At 42.8% G+C, this 22,717-nt stretch overlaps 1 protein-coding gene across 2 annotated transcripts in view; it reads left to right on the top strand.

Annotated features, from left to right (window-relative positions):
• The window catches only part of WLS (Wnt ligand secretion mediator), a 134,554-nt gene that overhangs the window by 85,056 nt on the left and 26,781 nt on the right, over positions 1–22,717 (top strand). Inside the window, exons 9-12 of one of the 2 annotated variants that reach the window (XM_050765803.1) lie at positions 1,895–2,038; positions 3,250–3,333; positions 9,958–10,111; positions 21,655–22,501. In XM_050765803.1, coding sequence (XP_050621760.1) covers positions 1,895–2,038; positions 3,250–3,333; positions 9,958–10,111; positions 21,655–21,764 — 492 coding nt within the window. In that variant the 3' untranslated portion in view covers positions 21,765–22,501. Of the gene's footprint in view, positions 1–1,894; positions 2,039–3,249; positions 3,334–9,957; positions 10,112–21,654; positions 22,502–22,717 lie in introns of those variants that run through there. The other variant, XM_050765724.1, reaches the window with a different exon arrangement.

The following is a 22,717-nucleotide window of genomic DNA, read 5'->3' as shown; positions in this document are numbered from 1 at the left end:
AGTCTGTTTCTGAAATTGCCTATGTGCGAGACTTCTTACAGTGACCTTGGTGTGCTGGCAGATCACACTGCTGCTATTCATTCCTGAGACCAAGTGGAGATAAGGCTAAGGTGATTAGTTCCAGAGGAGTAGCCGAGGCTTCTGGTTGGTTGGCATAAACGCTAAGTCTTCTTCAGGAAGCAGAAGTGACAGTCTTAGCTTATCCCTTTTAGGATGCTGGATTTAAATATTTTATCTTCTGGAATAGTATGTGACATGCTCTTGGGAGAAAAGGACTCTGCTCTGGAGTGGAGAGAAAGGCCTGGGTTGTATTCTTCCTTGATGGCTCATATCGCCGTGTGCTAAGGACTATGCTTTGTCTTGCCACGATGTCTATATTGGTTTCTTAGTGTCACAAGAACATTGTGAGCAAACTAAATCTGTAGTATCATGACCTCAAAGATGAGAGAGAAGCTCTACCCTTCCTCCATTATGCCACCACCAAATGTTAGCTGCACAACAAGGAGAATGTTTATAATGTTAAATCTAGTTCAACTTTTTAATTTTATAAAATGATGGAGTGAGTAAAATTTCAAGTCCTGCAGAAAATAACTATATTCCCTTCATTCCAGGATACTGTTCATTATAGGAAAGAAGGCGAAACTGCATTAGATATTATATTATTTAATGAAATATGCATGCCAAGTTCACACTTATTAAATGCTTTTAAAAATAGACAATTTGGGCCAGGTGTGGTGGCTCATGCCTGTAATCCCAGCACTTTGGGAGGCTGAGGCCAGCGGATCACCTGAGCTTGGGAGTTCAAGACCAGCCTGACCAACATGGATAAACTCCGTCTCTATTAAAAATATAAAATTAGCCAGGTGTGGTGGCGCAAGCCCGTAATCCCAGCTACTTGGGAGGCTGAGGCAGGAGAATTGCTTGAACCCAGGAGGAGGAGGTTGTGGTGAGCCGAGATTGTGCCATTGTACTCCAGCCTAGGCAACAAAAGCAAAACTCTGTCTCAAAAAAAAAAGGCAATTTGGGCAGAGTTGTTGTAGTGGAAAGGGGTTGGAATCAGGTCACCTGCCTTCAAGGCAGCTCACACTACCGCAGGCCTTGGTGGTTCTCAGATTGACTCTAATGGCAGGTCAGCCCCCCTAGTGGGTCTCAAGTATACTGGCAGCAACCCAAACTCCCATCTGTGCCATGTGTCCTTCAATCCCCATTCTGTTGGACAAGACTTTCTGTGGTGACAGAAGACTGCAAGTGGTCCTTCTTCCCTGGTTTCACTTTAAGACCTTCAAGCCCATGCCCAGGGCCCCTGCACTGAGCTCCCATGTATCTCCTCTTCAATTATGCCAGAGCATCTCAATCTCATTCTTATAAAACTCCAAGGACGAGCCCAGTGGTTTCCAAACATAGTCATACTTGATGTCCTAGCCCCGGAAAATCTGATTCCATATATCTAGGGAGGAAGCTGGGGATCTACATTTGAACTCTTCTGGTGATTTTAATGTGGTTTTTCATCTGATCCATAGTGACCAATATATGCTTTATTAGTGCTTTTCAAATTTATTGTGTATACGAATCTCCTGGGGACCTGGTTAAAAGGCAGATTCCGATTCCTTAGGTCTATGGGAGGGCCCAGATTCTTCATTTCTAACAAGCAAGACACCATTTCTTTTCTTACTTGGTTTAGAAAGCAATATTGAACACCTCCCTCTGTGGTACTATTGTGTCAAGAAACCTATCACTGGCATTAGAATGTCAGGTTTTAATAATTTATCCCCTTGAAAATTTCCTATGTATTTGGAGACAAAACAAGTATTGCCAACAGACCTGGGGAGAAGTGCCTGGGCCCGCTCAGCTTGGCCTTGGCTAGCCCGTTTTTTCCTTTACTGGACACTACCAGATGGCCTTCATCATCGTGGCTGGAATCTGCCTCTGCCTCTACTTCCTGTTTCTATGCTTCATGGTATTTCAGGTGTTTCGGAACATCAGTGGGAAGCAGTCCAGCCTGCCAGCTATGAGCAAAGTCCGGCGGCTACACTATGAGGTGGGCAGATTGCTTGGCTCGTTCTGGAACTGGTGCTTGCTTATCTTTCCGCTTGATGTGTAAACACACACACCCCAGAGATAGAAAGCCTTAACTTTGAAATACACATTGAGAGATTCTCATGTAGGATCTCTGGGCAAACTTAGAGGCCAAATCTTACTCTGAGAAGCATCTAGCTGGCCTGTCTAAATCTTGGCATTTTCTGTGGTACAAATGTGTTTCCATTTCCAATAAGGAGTAAACTTGTTCAGCCAGTTCTTCAGCTTGGTGATGGAATGTAGGTACATACTAGATGGGAGATTGGACTATGGCAGAACTGGGATTTGGTTGGGATGAGGCTTTAGTCAAAGTTCTGTCCCAAAATCAACCCTGTCCTGTAACTAAACAGGGTTTAGTCCAGGTGATCTGATTTCCAGACTCTTAACAGGCTACATTCCCCTAAAATATCCAGCAGATGCTCAGACCGTTCAGTAATCTCTGTTTATAGATTATGTTCCTCATTCAAGAGAAACACTTAACATCCTCAAATCCCCAATGCAAGCAACACATCCTTGATTTATCAGGGATCCCTTGGGTTCATGCCTAAGTGGCTGTCCTTGGAGAAACGAGCCTGATTCCTGTATGAAAAGAGAAGCAGAAACTACAGAACCTCAGAGTTTTTATATGCAGTAGATCTTACACATAAGAGCCCCTGAATAATAGGCCTCCCTCCTTGAAACACAGGTTCTCTTAAATCCTGCTCTCAGGAAACCACAGGCACTTTCTAAGGCTTGCCTGTCTCCAGAGCTGGAGTGACATGAGAAAATTCAACCAAATCCACTTCATGTTGATTAATATGCACATTTCTTTTTGTTCACTGGAGCAGAATTTTATTACAACCACAGAAAACTTGGATTTGGTAACTTTGAACCCTTGCAGAGAAGCATAACCAGCTTAGCAGGGAAATTAGCAGCCTCACGACGTGTTGTGAATATAATTTCCCAGGCTCTCGTATCACTGCTTTATGAGTGATAAGAACATAGTAAATATTTGACCCAAGAAATTTTCAGCCACACTCACCTCTGCAGAAGAAATATTACTATGGGAAATCATTTTACTGTCATTCTTAGGGATTTGGTTTTACAGATTTCTTTAAGCTTTTTATAGATTTATATAGTGAGAAAAGGATTGGTAGCTGATGGAGTATTAAACTACTCTTTCTTTTCTAATAGGGGCTAATTTTTAGGTTCAAGTTCCTCATGCTTATCACCTTGGCCTGCGCTGCCATGACTGTCATCTTCTTCATCGTTAGTCAGGTAAGTGGACCCTGAGATGTCAAGGTGAGAATGTCTCTGCAGCGGTCCCTCTACCTTGCACAGAAATTTGATAGAGCTACTGAGGAAAGGGGCAGAGAGGTCATCATTCTGGACAGCTGGTCAAGCCATATTTTTCTGGGTCTTGATATCACCTGGCCAAATGGACTAAATTTTCTCTTTCCATAAAACCTTGTAGGAGATAAAAGTTTCTAAATAAATTAAAAGCCTACAGCCAACTTGAAGGGCACATATTTTATTTACTTACGAGAATAAACCTATCAAGCCCTGTAGCACAACACTAAAGTGTAAATTTGACTCTATTTTTATCTAGCATTAACATAGATCCTTATACAGTCCATCAGCTATTCCTTGTAATAATTATATTGCCACTTAAATATGAAACGTAATTCAGAAGTCCCTTTGATAGCATCTTGTCTTTTTACTGGTTATTTCCAAAACTCAAAATTTTGCTATACTTGAAAATCTCAACAATGATAATGATTTAAAAAATATTCATAACTTGTTTTGAAGGGTGGGAAGTACTCTTGAAGTCTAATATATCTATTATTCATTTGAGCATCATGGAAATCCTGCGAGGTAAGTAGGGCAGGAATTGTTATCCTAGATTGCTAGAATATGATATCTAATAGCTTTGGAGAAAGTTTTCATTAATGCTGTTTTCTAGCTGGATGGATTACTTAACAGTTCTAAGGTTTAGTTTTCTTATCTGCAAAATAAATATAACAGTAGACCCACAGAAGGCTGCTGTAATGATCACATGAAGTAATATTTACAAAGAGGGATGCATTCTGAGAAATGCATCATTATGTGAGTTCCTCATTAAGGGAACATCGTAGAGTGTACTTACACAATAGATGGTATCGCTTGCTACATACCTGGGCCATATGGTGTAACCTATTGCTCCTAGGCTACTAACCTGTACAGCATGTTCCTCTACTGACCACTGCAGGCAATTGTAACACAATGGTAAGTATTTGTATATTTCAAACATATCTAAACATAGAAAAATACAGAAAAAATATGGTGTTATAATCTTACAGGACCACCATCATGTATGTGGTCTGTTGTTGACTAAACCATCATTGTGGCAACCAAATGTAATTAGCAGAGCACCTGGAACATTGTAAGCATGAATAGTTGTGTTCTTATGAATAGCAAGAAGGTTGAATGTCTTTCTTGTCAAAGGACGTGCAATAAGTTAAGAGATCAGAACCCAGTCCATCTGACTCTTTTGCCAGTGCTTTGTCATTTAGCCAAAATGGAGGATTTCAGCAGTGCAGAGAGTCTCTTAGGACATGACTTGCTCCATTCTGCTAGGAAGTTTCCCTAGTACAGGGACTCCTAACCATTTTTGTATATGGACCCCTATAGCAACCTGATGAAGGCTACGAGTCTCCTCTTAGAATGTTTTCTCATAAGTAAAATAAAATACTTTGAATTTCAAAGGGAATCATCTCTATATATCATATGTAATATATATTTACAGTAAAACATGCTACAGGTATATTACAGATTTATATCTACAACTGTAATTGATGTGAAAATATCATGATTCCTATCGAGAAAATCACAGTAGTACTAACACTATCGGGATTTTTCTGCATCTGTAATTGAAGTAAACATTATCTTTCAGTTAGAGACTAGTGAAAATAAAGATACAATTTTTTCTATTCTAGTTTATGGACCCCTTAAATTCTATCCAAGGACACCCAAGGGGACCCCGAGTTTGGAGCCTCTAGAGCCCTGTTGTTGGCTGTGCCACTGGGGAGTGTTAGCGTTGGTAGCTCTACTGAGGTTGAAATGAACATGGAAAAAATAAAACTGATATACATATATGTCTTTGTAAGTTCTGTTCACCACATCTGCTTTGACCTATAACACTGCCATGTTTGTATCAGGTTGTTTGTTTATAAAACCTTGGAAACTTCGCTTTCCACTCCACTCTGAAAGAGTTTTTTATTCTACCAGCTAAGGCTCAAACATCCATATTCAAACAAGAGTATCTGAGGCCTGACTTCTCCCATGGCTGTTCCCTCCTATGACAAAAATGCTTTTCAGTTCCTCCAGTCCCTCCGTAGTGCACAGTGGCACTTGACACAGCCAGGTCTGCAAGGCTGAGAGGGCACGGAGCACTTCCTTGGAGAAACAGAATCTCAAGGAAGATGGGTTGAGACATAAAAGGCAATTTCAAGATATGTTTTCAGGAAGGCAGAAAGAAGGGTGCTTTTGGTCCTAAGGCCACACACAGGTCCTTGTGCCAATTTGGGAAGCTGACGTCATTCTCCCCACACTGCCTCATGTATGTCTTACCTCTGTGGGGAGTGCCTTCCACCTGAAGTCAAGAAGGACTGATCCCTGAAGCAGCTGCGTGTTGCCAGGATTTAACCTTGTACATGTTTAATTAGTGTACTTCTTACAGCAAAGGAGGCCATCTTCCAAGGAGCATAGTTTGTGGCTTTTCTTTGGAGAAAAAGATTAATATTCTATTGCCTCAGTATTTTCTAATACAGCTTCAGCCTGTGGCTGGCTTTTTATATCTGCTGCGACAGTCGGCCCGGAGTGGATTTCAACTCTAAGGGGGTAGCAATGAGGCCTTTTGAATTCCATTAGCTCCTCACATTCCTCCTGCTGGGTTTTTTTTTAAAGATTTATTTATAGACATCTAAGACATTTTCCGGCATAACTCTCAGTGCCCCAGGTACTGTATTAATATAGTCATCAGAGGGTTTATTTTTTAATGTCATTTTGGAATGTCAGAGCAATGAGCTCACCTGAAAGGAAACCTATTGGGTAACTTTTTGAAATGGATCCCAGCCTTAGGTAAAAGGAATGTGTTAAAACCCCCATTATACTCTCGGGCTTGCTGTGGGAGAGCTTGCATTTAAGCCTCATGAAATATAATGCGAGGGGATCTCGCCAGGATATTGAAGCTCTGAGGCCAGGAATGAAAGGCGACGGGAAGCTGTGGAATGCAGTGACCTTGAGGCTTTGTAGCTGGGTACTGAGGTGCAGTCTTTTAATGCCTGCCATTTTAATGGCCTCAGTCATAGCAACCAAGAGATGGTACATCGCAGTCTGGTATTTCAGCCCCTTCCCTCTGGAAAATAAAGAGGTGTTCCATTTAGACGTGGCGGCAGTAGGGAACAGAAGTGCAGTGCAGGGGAGAAGGTCACCGACCTTCATTAAGGGGACCCCCAGGTGCCTGACATTCAGGTCAAGCCACATGCAGCAAACTCCCAGAGAGCCTGTCCCCAGCTCTTTTGTGTGTGTGTGATCACTTCATTCTGTTACTTACAGAGGAAATGTTTCCGGTAAGAGAGCCTGGGTCTGGGATTTGGAAATCTTGTTGTTAAGTGGAATGTTGGTTGTCAAGACTACTGGGTGTAAAGGGATTTGACCTTCACTTGGCTCCAGGGGTATAATTGGGTGGTTTCACACAAAAGTAAATTGTTCAAATGTAAAATCAGGAAAAACAGGGACTTTTAGAAAGAAGACTTACGCAGAGGGTGAGATTTGGGAATTTTTTTTTTGGTGGGGGAGTTTTGGCGGAGGGGGGCTGGGGCTACCTGATTTTTCTCTCAAAGTTAAAAGGGGGAGACTGTTACCTCCGCCTTGGCATTAGTATGATTTTGGATTTACAAGGCCTGCTCTGTTGAGGCCGCTTATTGTGGTACATATTGGTGGGAATGTGCTCAGAGCTGAGGATGTCTCAGGCATGAATAATTGGGAGAGGAGAGGGAAAAACAAGCTAGCCATCAAAGGGTAGAGTTACACTATCTATACCGTTTATTTCTGCAGTTCAGCTCTTTGCCCATGGCAGGAAACACCACATTTACAGATTGCACATTCAGTAGGATGTGTAGTTCTGCAATTCCACTCTAAACAATGTGTCCCAGAGCAAGTATGAGATGGGAGCAGGAGTCTGATGTTTCCTGTCAGGCTTAGTGTGTGCAAAGGCATACTATGGGCATCTCATTCCAGTGGTTCTACTGTAAGTTTTTATTTTGTTTATATATCCAATTTATTTATACCATACGTTACTATGTCCAGGATATACAGTGCATGCTATACAGATCTGAATATACAAACCTGTGTGTGTATGTTGTATTAGTAAGGTACATTATGGGCAATGAAGTGAATTTCAGAAGGAAATTTGACCTTACACAGTCGTTGCCTCATGTGCTACCTTCAGAGCAGGTGCTACCTTCAGAGATCAACCCCTGTTTAAGATAACATTCCTACCTTTGTGTTGTATAATGGTTAAGAATACCTTCTTTTGGAGTCAGAGCCATGACTCTCTGGCTGAGCAATCTTGGGCAAGATACTACATCTTTCTGTGCCACAGTTTACCCATGTGTTGAATGGAAATATTACCTACCTACCTACCTCACAGCATCATTAAGAAGACTAAATAATGTGTTTCATGTAAAAGGTTTAGTATTGTATCTGGCACATCATTAGCATGGAATAAATATGCTTATCCTTGTTATGAATACAAAAGAATCTTAGCTTTGCTAATATTTGTATTAACCACTTATTTTAAATAAATATAACAGAAAGCAATATTTTAAATGAATAACACTTTTCACATATTGGCATCTCCTCTCACTTTTAAATTCAATTATTATGACTTGCTGTGGACTGCAATATTTTCTCTTTACTTTTCAGTCAAATACTTATTAAGAGTGGTTGTTTCCATCTCCACTTTCTACCTCCATGTATTTGTCCTGGAGTCCCTACACATACCTGTACTTTACCTCTGTTCATTCAACATACGTCTACTGAGCACCACTGTGTACCAGGCACACAGGTTGGTGTTTCCTTAGATGGGTCAGTCATGTCAATCCTAGCAAGAATCAATGTCACTAAAATTGTCAATACTGAGTATTTCCAACTTCTGTCACAGGAAGTAGTAGGGTCTCTTACTGGCCCTTCCCTGAGCTGAAGAGTCCACTGCCTTAACAGAGTAGAAGAGCTGCCATATTGCCATATTCTCTCTTGTAGCTAGGAAGGATGGCAGCCTAGCCTCCCTCCTTCATCACGTACAGAAGAGTTCTCTGTGTTATGACAGCAGGTACATATATTTCTGGAAACTATCTTAATGCTTTCTTTTCATTTCCATTATATGCAGTAAAAATCATAAGATGCTCTAAGTAACACAGTTTTTATAAAGTTAGCATATTCTGCACTTAAAAGTAAGGAGAGCGACATTTGGAGACATTTCTAAGAAGTCCTAAGTAGCTTGAATGCTGGTACATTGTCCTAAAATTAGTAATGGTTATGAAATCCTTCTTTGCCAAAAAATACTCTGGGCATTTTATATAAAATGCATTATTTTCCAAAATAAATAAGAGTTCATAATGGTGGTTTGCTTATGAGTCACAAAAAGTGAAGAATTATGTGTCACCAAGGCCAAACTGAAAGTGCCGAGTCTATAATTGGTTAATGTGGTTAACTGACACTCCTGGTCTTTCAGAAGAAAATACCTATACTTAGACCTTAATTTGGCCTAGGGCCCCAAATGGGTTATGGATTATACAGAAGATAATGAACGCAGACCCACTGTATCATAAACAGGCAATGAAATCCACCTGCTTGTGAAAGTTCTTAACATTTCAATCCAGCCTGCCATCTTACAATTTAAAAGTGATTCCTAGAGAAGGTTTATACAATGCAGCCTCATTCGGCTGTCAAAGGAACATTTATCCAATACTTTCTTCTATTTCCATTTTAAGTATCCTGTAGTAAGCAGAAGTGGTCAAAATCATTTCATTTGTGTCAGAGCTGGGAACAAATTAGTCACCCAGCTCAGCAGCTCTGTTCACAGTTCTTAGTATAATCCATATATCTTTAGGCAGCCCTTAAGACAATTACCAAATCATTAACACAGACAAAAACAGCTTCAAAACATCTCGCAGAATTTCAAAGCATATGAAAGCTTCATAATTATCTTCATGAGTGGCTAACTTCGAGTGATGTTATAGGAATAACTAATATTTACTGGGTGTTTACTGTATGCCAGGCAGTTTCTAGAAATATTTTTCTTAATTCTCTTCAATAACCTGTAAGCTTTTATTTTACACTTACGGACACTGAAGTTCTGAAGTTTGGAGTCTTCATCTTGTCTTACCATTAAGCAGAGTGAATGGTAGACACTGGATTTGAAATAATCTATGGTGCATCAGGTCCTAAAGACATGGCAGCAAAGAGAACTGGTCTCTGCCTGCAGGGAATTGACATCTAGCTGGAAAGACAGACAGCAGAGGAGGAATTAAAACTGTGAATAAGTGATGGGCTCAAACACAGTTTGTTTAACTTAGGGATAGCAATGAATTGCTGTTTTTAGGAAGAGACACTCCCTAGGTGATACTAATGTGTAGCCAAGGTAAAGACCACCGTGCCTGACACATAGCTAGAGAACCTTCAGTTGACCTTAATTTTTACTGAAATGATTCAGATTAAAATATGGAGTCTTACATGGCCCTCCATGTTTCCCATATGTAGAAGAGACTTGGTTTTCATGTTGGCTGGTTCCTTTATTGGTGTTATGTTTCTTCTGTTTCTTCTCTGTTTCAATTGAATGTCACCATCCTTTCTCCGTAGGTAACGGAAGGCCATTGGAAATGGGGCGGCGTCACAGTCCAAGTGAACAGTGCCTTTTTCACGGGCATCTATGGGATGTGGAACCTGTATGTCTTTGCTCTGATGTTCTTGTATGCACCGTCCCATAAAAACTATGGAGAAGACCAGTCCAATGGTGAGTTTCTGTCTCTTTAGAACAGCTTAAGTCAGGATAAATAGGCTTCTGTCTTTACGAGATTTAAGTGGCTAAAGCTCTGAGATTTCCAGTGAAGCTTTCCCTCCAAGTATACTCCTCGCACTGGGAGACAGTGAATGAGCACCCAGGGGACTCAGGGCCATAAGACAAAAAGCCCACACAAGCCAGATCTTTAAGTCCTCATTTTTAAATCTCTAAAATACATTGAGAATATTGCATGCTAGTCTAAAATATGTCTTGATTTTAGTACAAGAGTCAAATTTGCTTTCTTTACATTTTTGAGCACAATTGACTGTTGGAAACTATGCCATGTTTATTCCTCCCATTTGAGAAGCAGAATCCTAAGATACCAGGTGGAGGGAGTCTGGGCCCTGAGAGCTGAAGATGGAACAGGCTTCATTTTTCTTCTGCCCATTTTTCTTCAAAGTGATTTTTTGATGTATGTCTAAACCAATAGCTATTCTCCTGGCCCCAGAATCTTCCTGTCCTTTAGTGCTGGTGTGTGCTGCCTTTTTATATCTTATAATCACGGAGCACTGAGACGTGGATGCTGCAAGTAGCCTTACAGAATCCAGTCATTTTATAGATAAAGAAACTGAGGCCTAGAGAAGGGAAGCTCTTGCTCAAGGTTTCTTCACTTGCCACGGCAGACAGAAATGATTAACACTGTCTAGGCCAGTGCTGTTAACAGGTAACAGGTGGCCTGATAAACAACTGATCTAGTAGATGCTTTTTCTGTTTGGCTTCAGCCTTATTCCTCATTCCTTCTCTTTTTACACCTGCTTTATTCTACCCATGTACTTGCTATTCCCCAAACATAGGAAGCCCTTTCTCAAATTAGTGCTCTAGTGCCTTTCACTCTGCCTTGCAGTGGAAACCAGGGTAGCAGCCCCCCAGAGCCAAGGGTTGGCCTCACTTTTAGGAAGTACTCAGTGAGTGTGCGTTGCATGAGTGGACTGCACATTCTACCTCCATCTGGGACTAATGAAACTCTACTCTTCTTTTGGGCCCAGTCAAAATGCAGCATCTTCTTTAACACCTATTCCCAATCACCCCAATTAGAATCCAGCAAATGACATTCAACGGAATGTTGTCTCCATGATATGTTGATAAATTTAGGTAGTCAAACATGCTTGAGAATGATTGAGTTGATCGGCACTAATAAGACTTTACACTGCAATATATGTTAATGCCTTTAGTACATTAATTTATACTGTCAGTCTTTATAAAGCGGAGGGCAGTAACAGCATTTTCCAGAATTATTAGATCATTTGGCCCTGGCACCCTTTCTTCAGGCAGTGTATCTCTTGAAACTGTTGTCCTAAGGAATATGCCTAGGGGATCGTGAGTTTACTTTCCACATGACATTCACTGTGTAGAGGTGGCAGATGAGTCGTCTGTGCCTTTATGCTCCTGCTGGACCATCGACTCCTTCAGGGCAAGGACTAGTTCTTAAGGATACTTTTAAAATGTTGAGTGAATTAATGCTTTAGAAGTAAGAGTTCTAGATTAGCCTTCAGTGATCTTGTGGGGAGAAGGGATGGGGGTAGTAACTTGAGAGATGAGATGAAGAGGAGCAGGAGGAGAAGGCATCTGTGCTGGGGGTCAAGGGACGTTGAGTGGTCTCAGCCACCGTCTGTCTTCATCCTATATTTTCCATATCCATGTGAGAGCATGCTGGACATGAGTTTCCCTCACCCCTTGACCTCTTTGGAGTAGACATATTGTCACAATCAGTTTCAAACCCATCTCTGGTCTGAGGTGAGAATACAGAGCATTTACTTACCTACCCCCTGCCCAACTTTGATTTGACTGACTGTTTTGCTAGAAGGCTTGTGAGCTAGGCAGCCTTCTTCCTTTCCATTTCTAGTAAAAACACCACTCGGTGTTTTTACACTGCCGGGCTTGTGGACAAGAATCTTGATTTCATTCCATGGTCATCCTGTGGGACATTGGAGGAAACCATGTGGCCTTGTCCTGATGTGAGTAGGTAGAGTTTCTACCTTCCAGAGAAATACCACTTAAAGCACTGGCTGGCCTTCTGGATGATGGAATGATAATACCAGTGGGAAATAATGATCAAGTATTGACTGTGTGCTACAGCACTTTATGTACGTAAATGCTTTTGCTTGTTTTTATTGTGTGACTGCTGGCAAACCACTTAACCCTCTGTGTACCACTGCTCCCAAATGTAAGTGATCTCCTAAAGTCCTTTTGAACTATGAATTTCTATGGTTAGGCTGTGTGCAATGGCTCACACCTGTAGTCCTAGCACTTTGGGAGGCCAAGGCTGGAGGATTTCTTGAGCCCAGAAGTTTGAGACCAGCCTAGGCAACATAGTGAAACCCCATCTCTACAAAAACAAAACAAAACAAAAAACAAAAAAGTCAGGCATGGTGGTGTGCACCTGTAGTTCCAGATATTCAGGAGGCTGAGGCAGAAGGATCCCTTGAGCTCAAGGGGTTTAAGGCTGCAGTAAGCCATGATTGCACCACTGTACTCTAGCCGCCTAGGTGATAGAGGAGGCCCTGTCTCAACAAAAAAAAAAAAAAAAGAAAAGAAAAGGAAAGAAAATCCATGGTTGTCCTTCTTCCTATTAGCAGGGAAGGGGCAGAAGAACACCTCTTGCCACTAATTGGCAGCCTGGGGGTGATATTTGTCATAGGTGAGGGATTTCCAAACATTGGTGAGAATGTGTCCACCCTACACAGTAGCTGTTCTCCTAGGCTTGAAATGTTGTAGTTGAGAAAAGCACTTGACTCTCCCTCATCAGAGTTTTTCACTGAAGACAGCTTGATCTGTAATTTCATGGAAAACTTGCCAATAATTCTCAACAAGAGGTCATATCCCCTGAATCCATTGCTAAGGGGGTGTTTTTAAATGTTCATAGTTGTTTTGGTTGGTCACTATAACTGGGATATGCCTTTGACATTTAGTGTCCAGATTCTAGGGGGTGCTATTAAATGTTGTTCAATAGGCAAAAAAGACTCATCATAAAGAAATGTCCTGCCTGAAATGCCAAGTAGAACCTCTCTTAAAAAACCTTCAAGCAGTTTAGTGGGCAAACTCTCTGGGGACCATATGCTCATCCTAAACACAGAAGTCGTAAGATTTAGCAGTTCTCCTTTGGTAACATGATCATCTGTGACTTCCCAGCACCCCTGTGAGCCCCTGGCAGCTTGGGAGCCCTTCCCTTTCCTGCATGGTGCTGTGACCTTGTGCATTTGGAAGGGGTCTCTTCTATGTTGGGCACTCTGCTCACTTTTCTTCTCTATTTTGTTTCACTTTTCATCTCTTCATCTGCCACCAGATCACACAATGTATCTTAGGAATTTCAGAGCGTTTGCCAAGATTTCAAAGTTCCTTGGAAAGACCTGGCTTGGAATATTATGTGGAAACCTCAAAGATGAACTCTTGCAAGGAAGGATACATGTGTCTTTACATTCTTTGAGTCTCTGGATGGCATTCCTTCTCCACCTCCAGCATTCCCACGCTCTTTTTCCATTTTCATGGGAAGCTTTTATTTTTAAGTTGGCTTTGGCCTTTCCCACGCTATTTCTTTCTCTCCTTTGCTTTGAAGCTTCAGAGCTAGGAATTCAGATCTCCTGGTACAGAGAGTGAATCCCAGGTGTGTGGGGCTTCAGCCTTCGTTAGATGGATCCTGGACGGAGCACAGACAAGCAGTTTCTGACACCAAAGGCAATAAGAAAAGAGAAAGAATATCTGATGGAGGTTGTTTGGTATGTGAGTTGGAAAGAATCTTTGATGGAGGTTGTTTGGTATGTGAGTTGGAGGGCCATGCCAAGTGTCAGGAGGAAGTAGAAGTGGGTAGGAAGGAAATGGAATCATTGAGCATTTCACGATAGACTTTTTCTTCTCTCTTTTGGTCATAGAATGGACAGAGAAGAACAAAGTAGGCCACAGGTTCAAGACAAGATCACTTTCCAAAGAGCATTTTCTCGTGTATTTCTGTTTCTCTTTCATAGTGTGGATCAGAAAGTGACCCTTTACAAATGAACCACTGAGCCCCTCAGTACTTAGCTCACACGTCATACCTTAATTCCTTAGTACTTAGCCTTTGCCATCTTGAATAAGATGGAGTGAAGTGAAGCTCAAACGAGTGACAGAAACCTAGTCCTTGCTCTCAAGGAGGCTTTAGCCTGGTCTGGGGTACAAGATTTCCTCATCTTCCTCTTGAAAGGTGGCAGGACAACTCCACGCTGGAGTGTTTGCACCAGCAGATAGGTGCTGTGGGAGTGTGGTGCCACATTCTTTATAGCCACAGGCTTTCATGGACTTCCCCTGGGTTCCTTCCTATTGGTTGGTGGACCATAGTGGCAGTGAATATGCAAAGTCATTCACATTAATCATTTTATTTGTATGGATGTAGAATTAGATGTGTAATCATTTAATGGATATATGTGTGTCTGAGTGTACACCACACACACATGCACATATAGATTTTTAAATTTAGCAAAGATATTTTAGTTACTTTTCCTTCAAGGAACACTTGTATTTTCTGCCCTGGTGCTGCTGTTGCTGTTGCTGCTGCTGCCTTTTCATGACAGTTGTTCTTTTTACCTGTTGCCATAACCAATTTGTGAATCATTCTGGATGTCTTCCCAGGCAGATATGAATTGCAGCAGGCTAAAGTGAACCCTCTGCTCGGAGCAGAAATACCACCTCCCAGGGCTCCAGCAGCAAAGCTCTGCACACATGAAAAACTGTCCAAACCCACTCAACCACAATTCAGGTGGGAATAAGAAGCTGGAGCTGCTTATGAAGTCAGACAACTCTTGATAATAGCTTTGATTTTTGTGTTCTTTTGATTATAAAATTCTTGTCAGAATGTTTTAAAAAAAGAAGTGAGACATAGAAATCCCAACTAGATGACTGTGGCAGAGGGAACACCAAGACGCCCTCACTGCCACCATTCCCTCCTATTTCTGTTCACGCTGAGCATTTGCTGTCTAATGTGCCCACTCTGCTGGGAGCAAAAGCAGCAATGCTGGTTCCGTGTCTTGGCAGCTAGCTACTGTGTGATGTCAGTTTTACTTCTGGAGGCTTCTGAGGTCTCCTGCCCCTTGTTTCACAGGAAAGATGGCTTTGGCTTTTGTTGCCTCAGTAAAGGGCTGGATTAAGTCCTGAGGCCCTGACAGTGGTCGCCCCCTTTTATTGAAGCCATCCCCCTGATTGTACGTTAGATGATCTGCCCATGGCCAACTGGGCTTCTTGATGTCTGAGCACTGATGGGATTGGTCTGTCACTTGGGCTGGACCCAGACCCTAAAACAGGTCTTAAAAGCCTTTCTCCATTCCCCAGTGAAGGTGGGAACCAAGTGATGGACCGTCACCAGCCTGGCACCCCTTGCTCAGCTGTTTGTAGTCAGGTGTCTTCTGTCCCCTGCCTCTCCCAGGGCTATTGCTCTGCCAGTGACCTGACCTTTCCTGGCCCAGTCAATTAAAATCATTTTTTCTGAGTCTTAGAATTCCTGTCACCCCACCATGATAGGGACATCTCAGTTACCTTCTTGGGAAGAACCTTCAGCTTCCTAAATGTTTGCTAGAGTTGCTATACGAATACTACAGACGGGGTGTCCTAAACAACAGAAGCTTACTTTTTCAGTTCTGGAAGTTAGTCTGAGATCAAGGAATCACCAACGCTGGTTTCTTCCGAGACCTCTCTCTCTGGTTTGTAGGTGGATACTTTCTCCCTGTGTCTTCACCTGGTCTTCCCTTTGTCTATATCTGTATTCGAATCCCCTTTTCTTTCAAAGGACACCAGTCTGTTGGAGTGGGGCCCATCCCCAATTGACCTCCCTGTTACTTACTTCTTTAAGAAGGCCCTATCTTGAAACACAGTCACATTCTGAGGTTCTAGCAGTTAGAACTTCAATACATGAATTTGAGAGTTTGGGGGAGATATAGTTCAGCCTGTAACACCAAGATTTTACCCCCAAACGAAAAAGTTGTATTGTGTTCTTCTCCCACTTGCAGTTACTGCCTGGCGCTAAGTGTCTGGAGGTGCTTTGGAGGTCCAGGGACAATGGCTCGCTCCAAGCCTGGAATAAATGACCTCTGGGGTTGACAGGCACTGAGAGACTGCTGGACCCAGGGTTCCTAACCCTGCCCACCAAAGCCACTCTGCCCCATCTCCCAGAAGGGATCCTCAAAGCTGAGCTATCCCAAGGCACACTTGTTTGCTAACTGAGGGTGTTTTCCTAAATGCCAGTGGGGAAGAACACCAGTGCCGACATGCTAGGCTAGACCCAGCCATGCAGAGCGCAGAGGAGCTGCCCTTGCCTGCACCGGGGGAATGTTTGGTGGGTGTTTTGAGCACTTACTACATACCACATACTGTTCTGGGTATTTACTTTCTTAAAAAAAAAAAAAACAAAAAAAAAACCAGGCCAGGTGCAGTGGCTCCTGCCTGTAATCCCAGCATTTTGGGAGGCCGAGGCGGGTGGATCACAAGGTCAGGAGATCGAGACCATCCTGGCTAATGCGGTGAAACCCCATCTCTACTAAAACACACACACACACACACACACACACACACACACACACAATTAGCTGGGCATGGTGGCATGCACCTGTAGTCCCAGTTGCTCAGGAGGCTGAGGCAGGAGAATCTCTTGAACCCGGGAGGCGGAGCTTGCAGTGAGCTGGCTCATGTCACTCCACTCCAGCACTCTAGCCTGGGTGACAAAGCAAGACTCTATCTCAAAAAAAAAAAAAAAAAAGAAGAAGAAACCTACCGTTCACCATTTTATCATTTTTTCTTTTGATTAAGATCTTACTGTGTTGCTCAGGCTGGTCTTCAGCTCCAGGGCTCAAGTGATCCTCCTGCCTCTGCCTCCCAAAGGGCTGGGATTACGGAAGTGAGCCACTGCGCCAGCCACACTGTTTTGTTCTTTAACATGACAATCAACACCAAAAATGTAAGGCAGACATATTCTTAAACAGTCCTTTGCATGAAAACAATTTGGCTTTACAAATACTACACTTTCCTGTTTTTCTCATTCTGCTGTGAACCAGAGACTTCATTACAAAACGTTATCATTTGAACTTAGCTTTGAAGGTGAATAAGAGAGAGGTTCGTGTGGGCCTAGGGAAAATTCCACAAAAAAGGATAGGTCATGAATGTTCTGGAAAGAACATAAGCTTTGGAGGTAGACACAGATGGTTTGGAATCTTGGCTCCAGCACACATTGTGTATGACCTTGAGAACAAATATGAACTCACGGTGTGGGAGATCCCTGGCTTTCACACTTGGGCAGTGGGGTGTTAATTTGCATTGGTAGTGGTGAGAATGGAGGTAGGTAGTCCTTATTAACATTAGAAGACCTCTAGTGGTACCTCTGATCTCTCCCGGAATCTGCAGTACAACCTCAGAATGAGCATAGCAGTTGTCTTTTTTATTGAAGGGGCCACAGATACACAAGCAATTGTCATTAAAATGCTGCCAGTCCTAAGAAGCAGTCTCCAGTGCATGTGGCTTTCTTCGTCCTCATTAGGCATTCCAGGCAGTTACAACCAAGCAGCAGCTACACACCTGTGGATGTGACGCCACACATATGGATGCATTGCTGTAGTCCTTTGGGATGAAATCTGTGCCAGACATTGGTCTCATTTCACAAGGTTAGGAAGAAATAAACCGTCATCCAATTGTTAATGAGCTGTGATGAATTGACATCATAACCAGGGAGAGAAATTTGAAGCATTCTTTTCTTTTTTCTTTCTTACTCTTTTTCACCCCAATAAGACACATATCACATTTTCAGAAGGGTTGTTTCTTGTCTTAGATGGGAAGAGACTTTTGAGCATGTTTGTGCACTGAGCAGCAGGAGCCAAGAGAGGGGGAAACTAACAGATGGAGCAAGACCTTGGCAGAAGTAGGAGGTGATGGAATTAGGAGGCAAGTGGAGGGATCTCCACTCATTCTATGTTACTGCCACGTTCACACACCCATTCCCCAAGGAGGAACAGTTGGCCTTCAAGGTACAATAAAATCACATGTGAAACATAGATTTTGGTGCATGTAGTCCCATTGATCTGGGTCTTCATCCAGCACAGTAGAGAAATTAATTATGCCACAGTAGCTTCACATCATACAAGGAAACACAGGGCATGCTAAACCCCTAACAGTGCATATGGCCAATACTCAAAAATAACAGCTCTCCTGTCAGTGCACTGATTTATATGCTATAAATTTGTCAGATACAAAAGCAAAGTAAATATGCTAAACAATTTATTCAAATTATTTTATATGTGTTTTTTTGTTTTGTTTTTGAGACACTCTATCACCCAGGCTGGAGTGCAGGCACGATGTTGACTCAATTCAACCTCCGCCTTCCGGGTTCAAACCATTCTTCTGCCTCAGCCTACTGAGTAGCTGGGGCTACAGGCACGCGCCACCACACCCGGTTAATTTTTGTAATTTTAGTAGAGACAGGGTTTTGCCATGTTGACCAGGCTGGTTTGAACTCCTGACTTCAAGTGATCCACCCCCTCAGGCTCCCAAAGTGCTGGGATTACAGGTGTGAGCCACCGCACCCGGCTGTATGTGGATATTTTTAACCGTAACGCTCTGCATGTGGACTTCATACCTCACTGGCATTCTCACTGGCTGGTGGAAACTTGAATATTTAAGAAGAGGCAGCAGAACCCAAAAGTTGAGAGCCTGCATCCTGGCACCTATTTATTTGACTCCCACATCACAATTTAGCAGCTTGGGCCTTGGGCAAGTTACTTAGCCTCTCTGTGCCTCAGTTTGTTCATCAACAGAATGGGAGTGATGGTAATAGTGCCTCTGTCTGAGGACTGCTATGAGAATTAAGTGCATTAATATTTGTACAGTATTTAGAACTGTGTCAGGCATGTGATAAGCATTATAACATAGATATCCATTTAAATAAAGAAGCCAAAGCAATTCTGGCTGTTTTTTCAAGCGATCTGTAGGATCATATGCATATTCTAGGATCTGCTAATTGGAGTCATATTTTAAGTTTAAAGAATTAACATCTTTGGTTCAAACTTGAGTAGAATTACTCTCTAGTGTCTATTTCTAAGAAGTCCTCAGGGAAAGGGATTCCTTAGGTAAACGGCTATGAGTGCTAATGGGTCCACTGGGGTCGTCAGGACTCTCTTTGAAATTTTGATGACTCACACAGACATGCAGATTATGAAACTGGCTTTGAAGTTCTGATGGCTAGCCCAGATATGCAAATCCAGACATAGCTTTGACTGAGAAATGTGAGGCTTAGACTGCTTGTGCTTGACTGAAGTGTGGACTAGATGTTGCAGCAGTGAGAATACAAGTTATCGGCCTGGGAGTAGTTGCTCATTGTACAAGCAGTGGTTCAGCTTGGCCCAAAGTAGCCCAGCTAAAGCCTCTCACCAGCCTTACTTGGCATCTGTGCTCTGGCAGATGAATGTGGATGTGCCGGAGGCTGGACTGATGCCCGTTTAATACCTTCTCTACCATAGTCCTGTGGATTAGACCCTTGCCAAAACAGCCCCAAATGCCTTTAGCAGTCCTCTGCAGCAGCCAATGAGCCTGCTTCTGAGGCCAGGGAATCTCCTGGGTAGAGAGCTTACAGGGTGGCATTTAATAATAGGACTTTGGGAGGCCGAGGCGGGTGGATCACAAGGTCAGGAGATCGAGACCTCGGTGAAACCCTGTCTCTACTAAAAATACAAAAAATTAGCCGGGCGCGGTGGCAGGCGCCTGTAGTCCCAGCTACTCGGGAGGCTGAGGCAGGAGAATGGCGTGAACCCAGGAGACGGAGCTGGCAGTGGGCCGAGATCGCGCCACTGCACTCCAGCCTGGGGGAGAGAGCGAGGCTCCGTCTAAAAAAAAAAAAAAAAAAATAGGACTGATTTTGCTGTGCAGCCACAGAGAAATGGGTCTACAATGAGAAACTAGTACTATGTGGCACACGTGAAGGGACCCAGCCAAGCAGCCCGCTGGGCCAGTGGGTGGGAGTGACCTCTGGGCTTCTAAGGCCACCAGATTCATTGATGCCCAGCAGTTCTTAAATTAGCGATAAGATTATTAGTCCTAAGTGTAGGGCCAAGGTTTCTTCTAAGTTATGCTGTGGCATTTCAATGGAAAACAGCATTTAGTTACTTACTTCTGTGCTTTAAATTAGAAAAACTTCAGTTCCAGAAAACATGATACATATAATCTGTGCACAATATAAAAATCACGGACACAAGTTTAACTTTCTGTTCCCCAGCACCCCTCTCCACAAACATCTGTGCGTGTATGCACCCCCACACACAGTCAAACTGAGCGTGGTTGTGATTTCCATTTTCCCTTTGTGGTTTTTACGTTCACTTGTCTTATGGCAGGTAGCAGAGTTTTCGAGGTTTCACTGAGAAATTTCTTTCTCCTACTAATTTAGAAAAGTCCAAATTATTCCATTTTAGCAGTACACTGTCCACTGATAATGAGTTCAGAACACTTGGGGCAATCCTGAGGGCAGAAGAAAATTCACAGCACGTTTCTGGCACTGTTTTTTTTCCCGGAGAATAAAGCCTCGCATTGTTGCTAGATGTGTTAGATATGGCTCCTTGCCCAATCTATGGATAAATATAAGCAGATCTTATTTGCCTTCACGTGATGTAGGTGCTTTGTAGTTTATTTTTTATTATTTTAGAGTCAAAGTCTCACTCTGTCACCCAGGTTGGAGTGAGTGGTGCAATCGTAGCTCACTGCAGCCTAGAATTCCTGTGCTCGAGTGATCCTCCTGCCTCAGCCTCCTGAGTAGCTGAGGTTACAAGTGTGAGTTACTGCACCCAGATAATTAAAACAAAAATTTTTTTAGAGGCAGGGTCTCGCTCTGTTGCCGAGGATGATCTTAAACTCCTGGCCTCAAGCAGTCCTCCTACCCCTGCTTCTCAAGTAGCTGAGATTGCAAGCCTGAGCCACTGCATCTGGCTCCTGTTTTGTAGTAAATTATTCACAGCAAATGTGTTGGTGCCTGACGGACCCATCCGTCGGGAGGTGTGTTATGTTGGTTTAGCCCATCACATCAGTCTTGGCATCAGACATTCCTTTGCCAGCTCTTTTGTGAGCCTACTCCTCAACCCAGGACAATTACCTTGCCTACCTCCCAGCTTCCTCATCTGTAAGGCTGGCACGTTCATACTGCCTACTTCAGAGGGTTTCTGCGAGGATTAAAGAAGATCACTTACAAAGTGATTAGAATAGTGTCAGGCACAAAGTAAATGCTCATTAAATATTAATGATTACTATGAATAATATCAGCAGTGAGCTGACTCATGTATCTTTATAACTGTCATCTGGGAGCCAAAAGTGATATTTTTAAAAGTTCTGCAAAGCCCAAGTGAACAGGTTTGGAATTAGCCCTTATTCTGAATGTTGTGTGCCCTGGGTTTCTCTGTGTGCTCAGAATGTCAAAGAGGGCTAGCGTCAGGGCAGTTGTCCATGAGATGAAACCCAGCTTGCTTCTCCTTCCTCCTTGAACACATCTAACACAGAAAACCCTGTTTCAGGCGATCTGGGTGTCCACAGTGGGGAAGAACTCCAGCTCACCACCACTATCACCCATGTGGACGGACCCACTGAGATCTACAAGTTGACCCGCAAGGAGGCCCAGGAGTAGGAGGCTGCAGCGCCCGGCTGGGACGGTCTCTCCATACCCCAGCCCCTCTAACTAGAGCGGGGAGCATGCCAGAGAGAGCTCAATATACAAACGATTGCCTCGTGGCTCTTAGCTGTGGTTTCTTGGACCAGCGGCATGGACATTTGTCAGTTTGCCTTCTGACGGTAGCTTTTGGAGGAAGATTCCTGCAGCCACTAATGCATTGTGTATGATAACAAAAACTCTGGTATGACACATTTTCTGTGATCATTGTTAATTAGTGACATAGTAACATCTGTAGCAGGTGGTTAGTAAACCTCATGTGGTAGGGCGGGGGGGTGTATTCCTTGGGGGATGGTTTGGGCCGAATGGGGAGTGGAATATTTGACATTTTTCCTGTTTTAAATTCTAGGATAGATTTTAACATTCTTTGCAGTCCCAGTCCAAGGTAGGCTGCTGTCATAGTCTTCTCACTCCTAATCCATGACCACTGTTTTTTTCCTATTTATATCACCAGGTAGCCTACTGCGTTAATATTTAAGTTGTCAATAGGTATGTGTCCCTGTTTTGTGGCATAATATAAAATAACTGAATTTCATGAGAAGATCTATTCCACCGGGGTATTTCAGCTTTGAAACCAAATCTGTATATCTAATACTAACCAATCTGTTGGATGTGGGTTTTAAAAAATGTTTGCTAAACTACCCAAGTAGGATTTATTGTATTAAATGACCTTTGGGTCTGAAAAGCTTTTTTAACCTCTTGCTTAAAACGCGTCTTATTTTGATAAGATACTTCAAATAGCCTCCAAAAGTGTAGATCCAATCATTTAAATAAACCTGTATGTCTATGCATATGTGTACATGCATACCCCCTCCTGCTCAAACTCATACACATGCATGCAGATTATTTTCCAGGTTGAACCTAGGGGTGCGTTGTTGATTGGGAAAATAGGTTTCTGAAAAACCAATAGA

This window comes from Macaca thibetana, chromosome 1 (genome assembly GCF_024542745.1).
Source record: "Macaca thibetana thibetana isolate TM-01 chromosome 1, ASM2454274v1, whole genome shotgun sequence".
NCBI classification, from domain to species: Eukaryota; Metazoa; Chordata; class Mammalia; order Primates; family Cercopithecidae; genus Macaca; species Macaca thibetana.
Note: the sequence above shows the minus strand (reverse complement) of the source record. Positions and strands in the feature narration are given on the sequence as shown.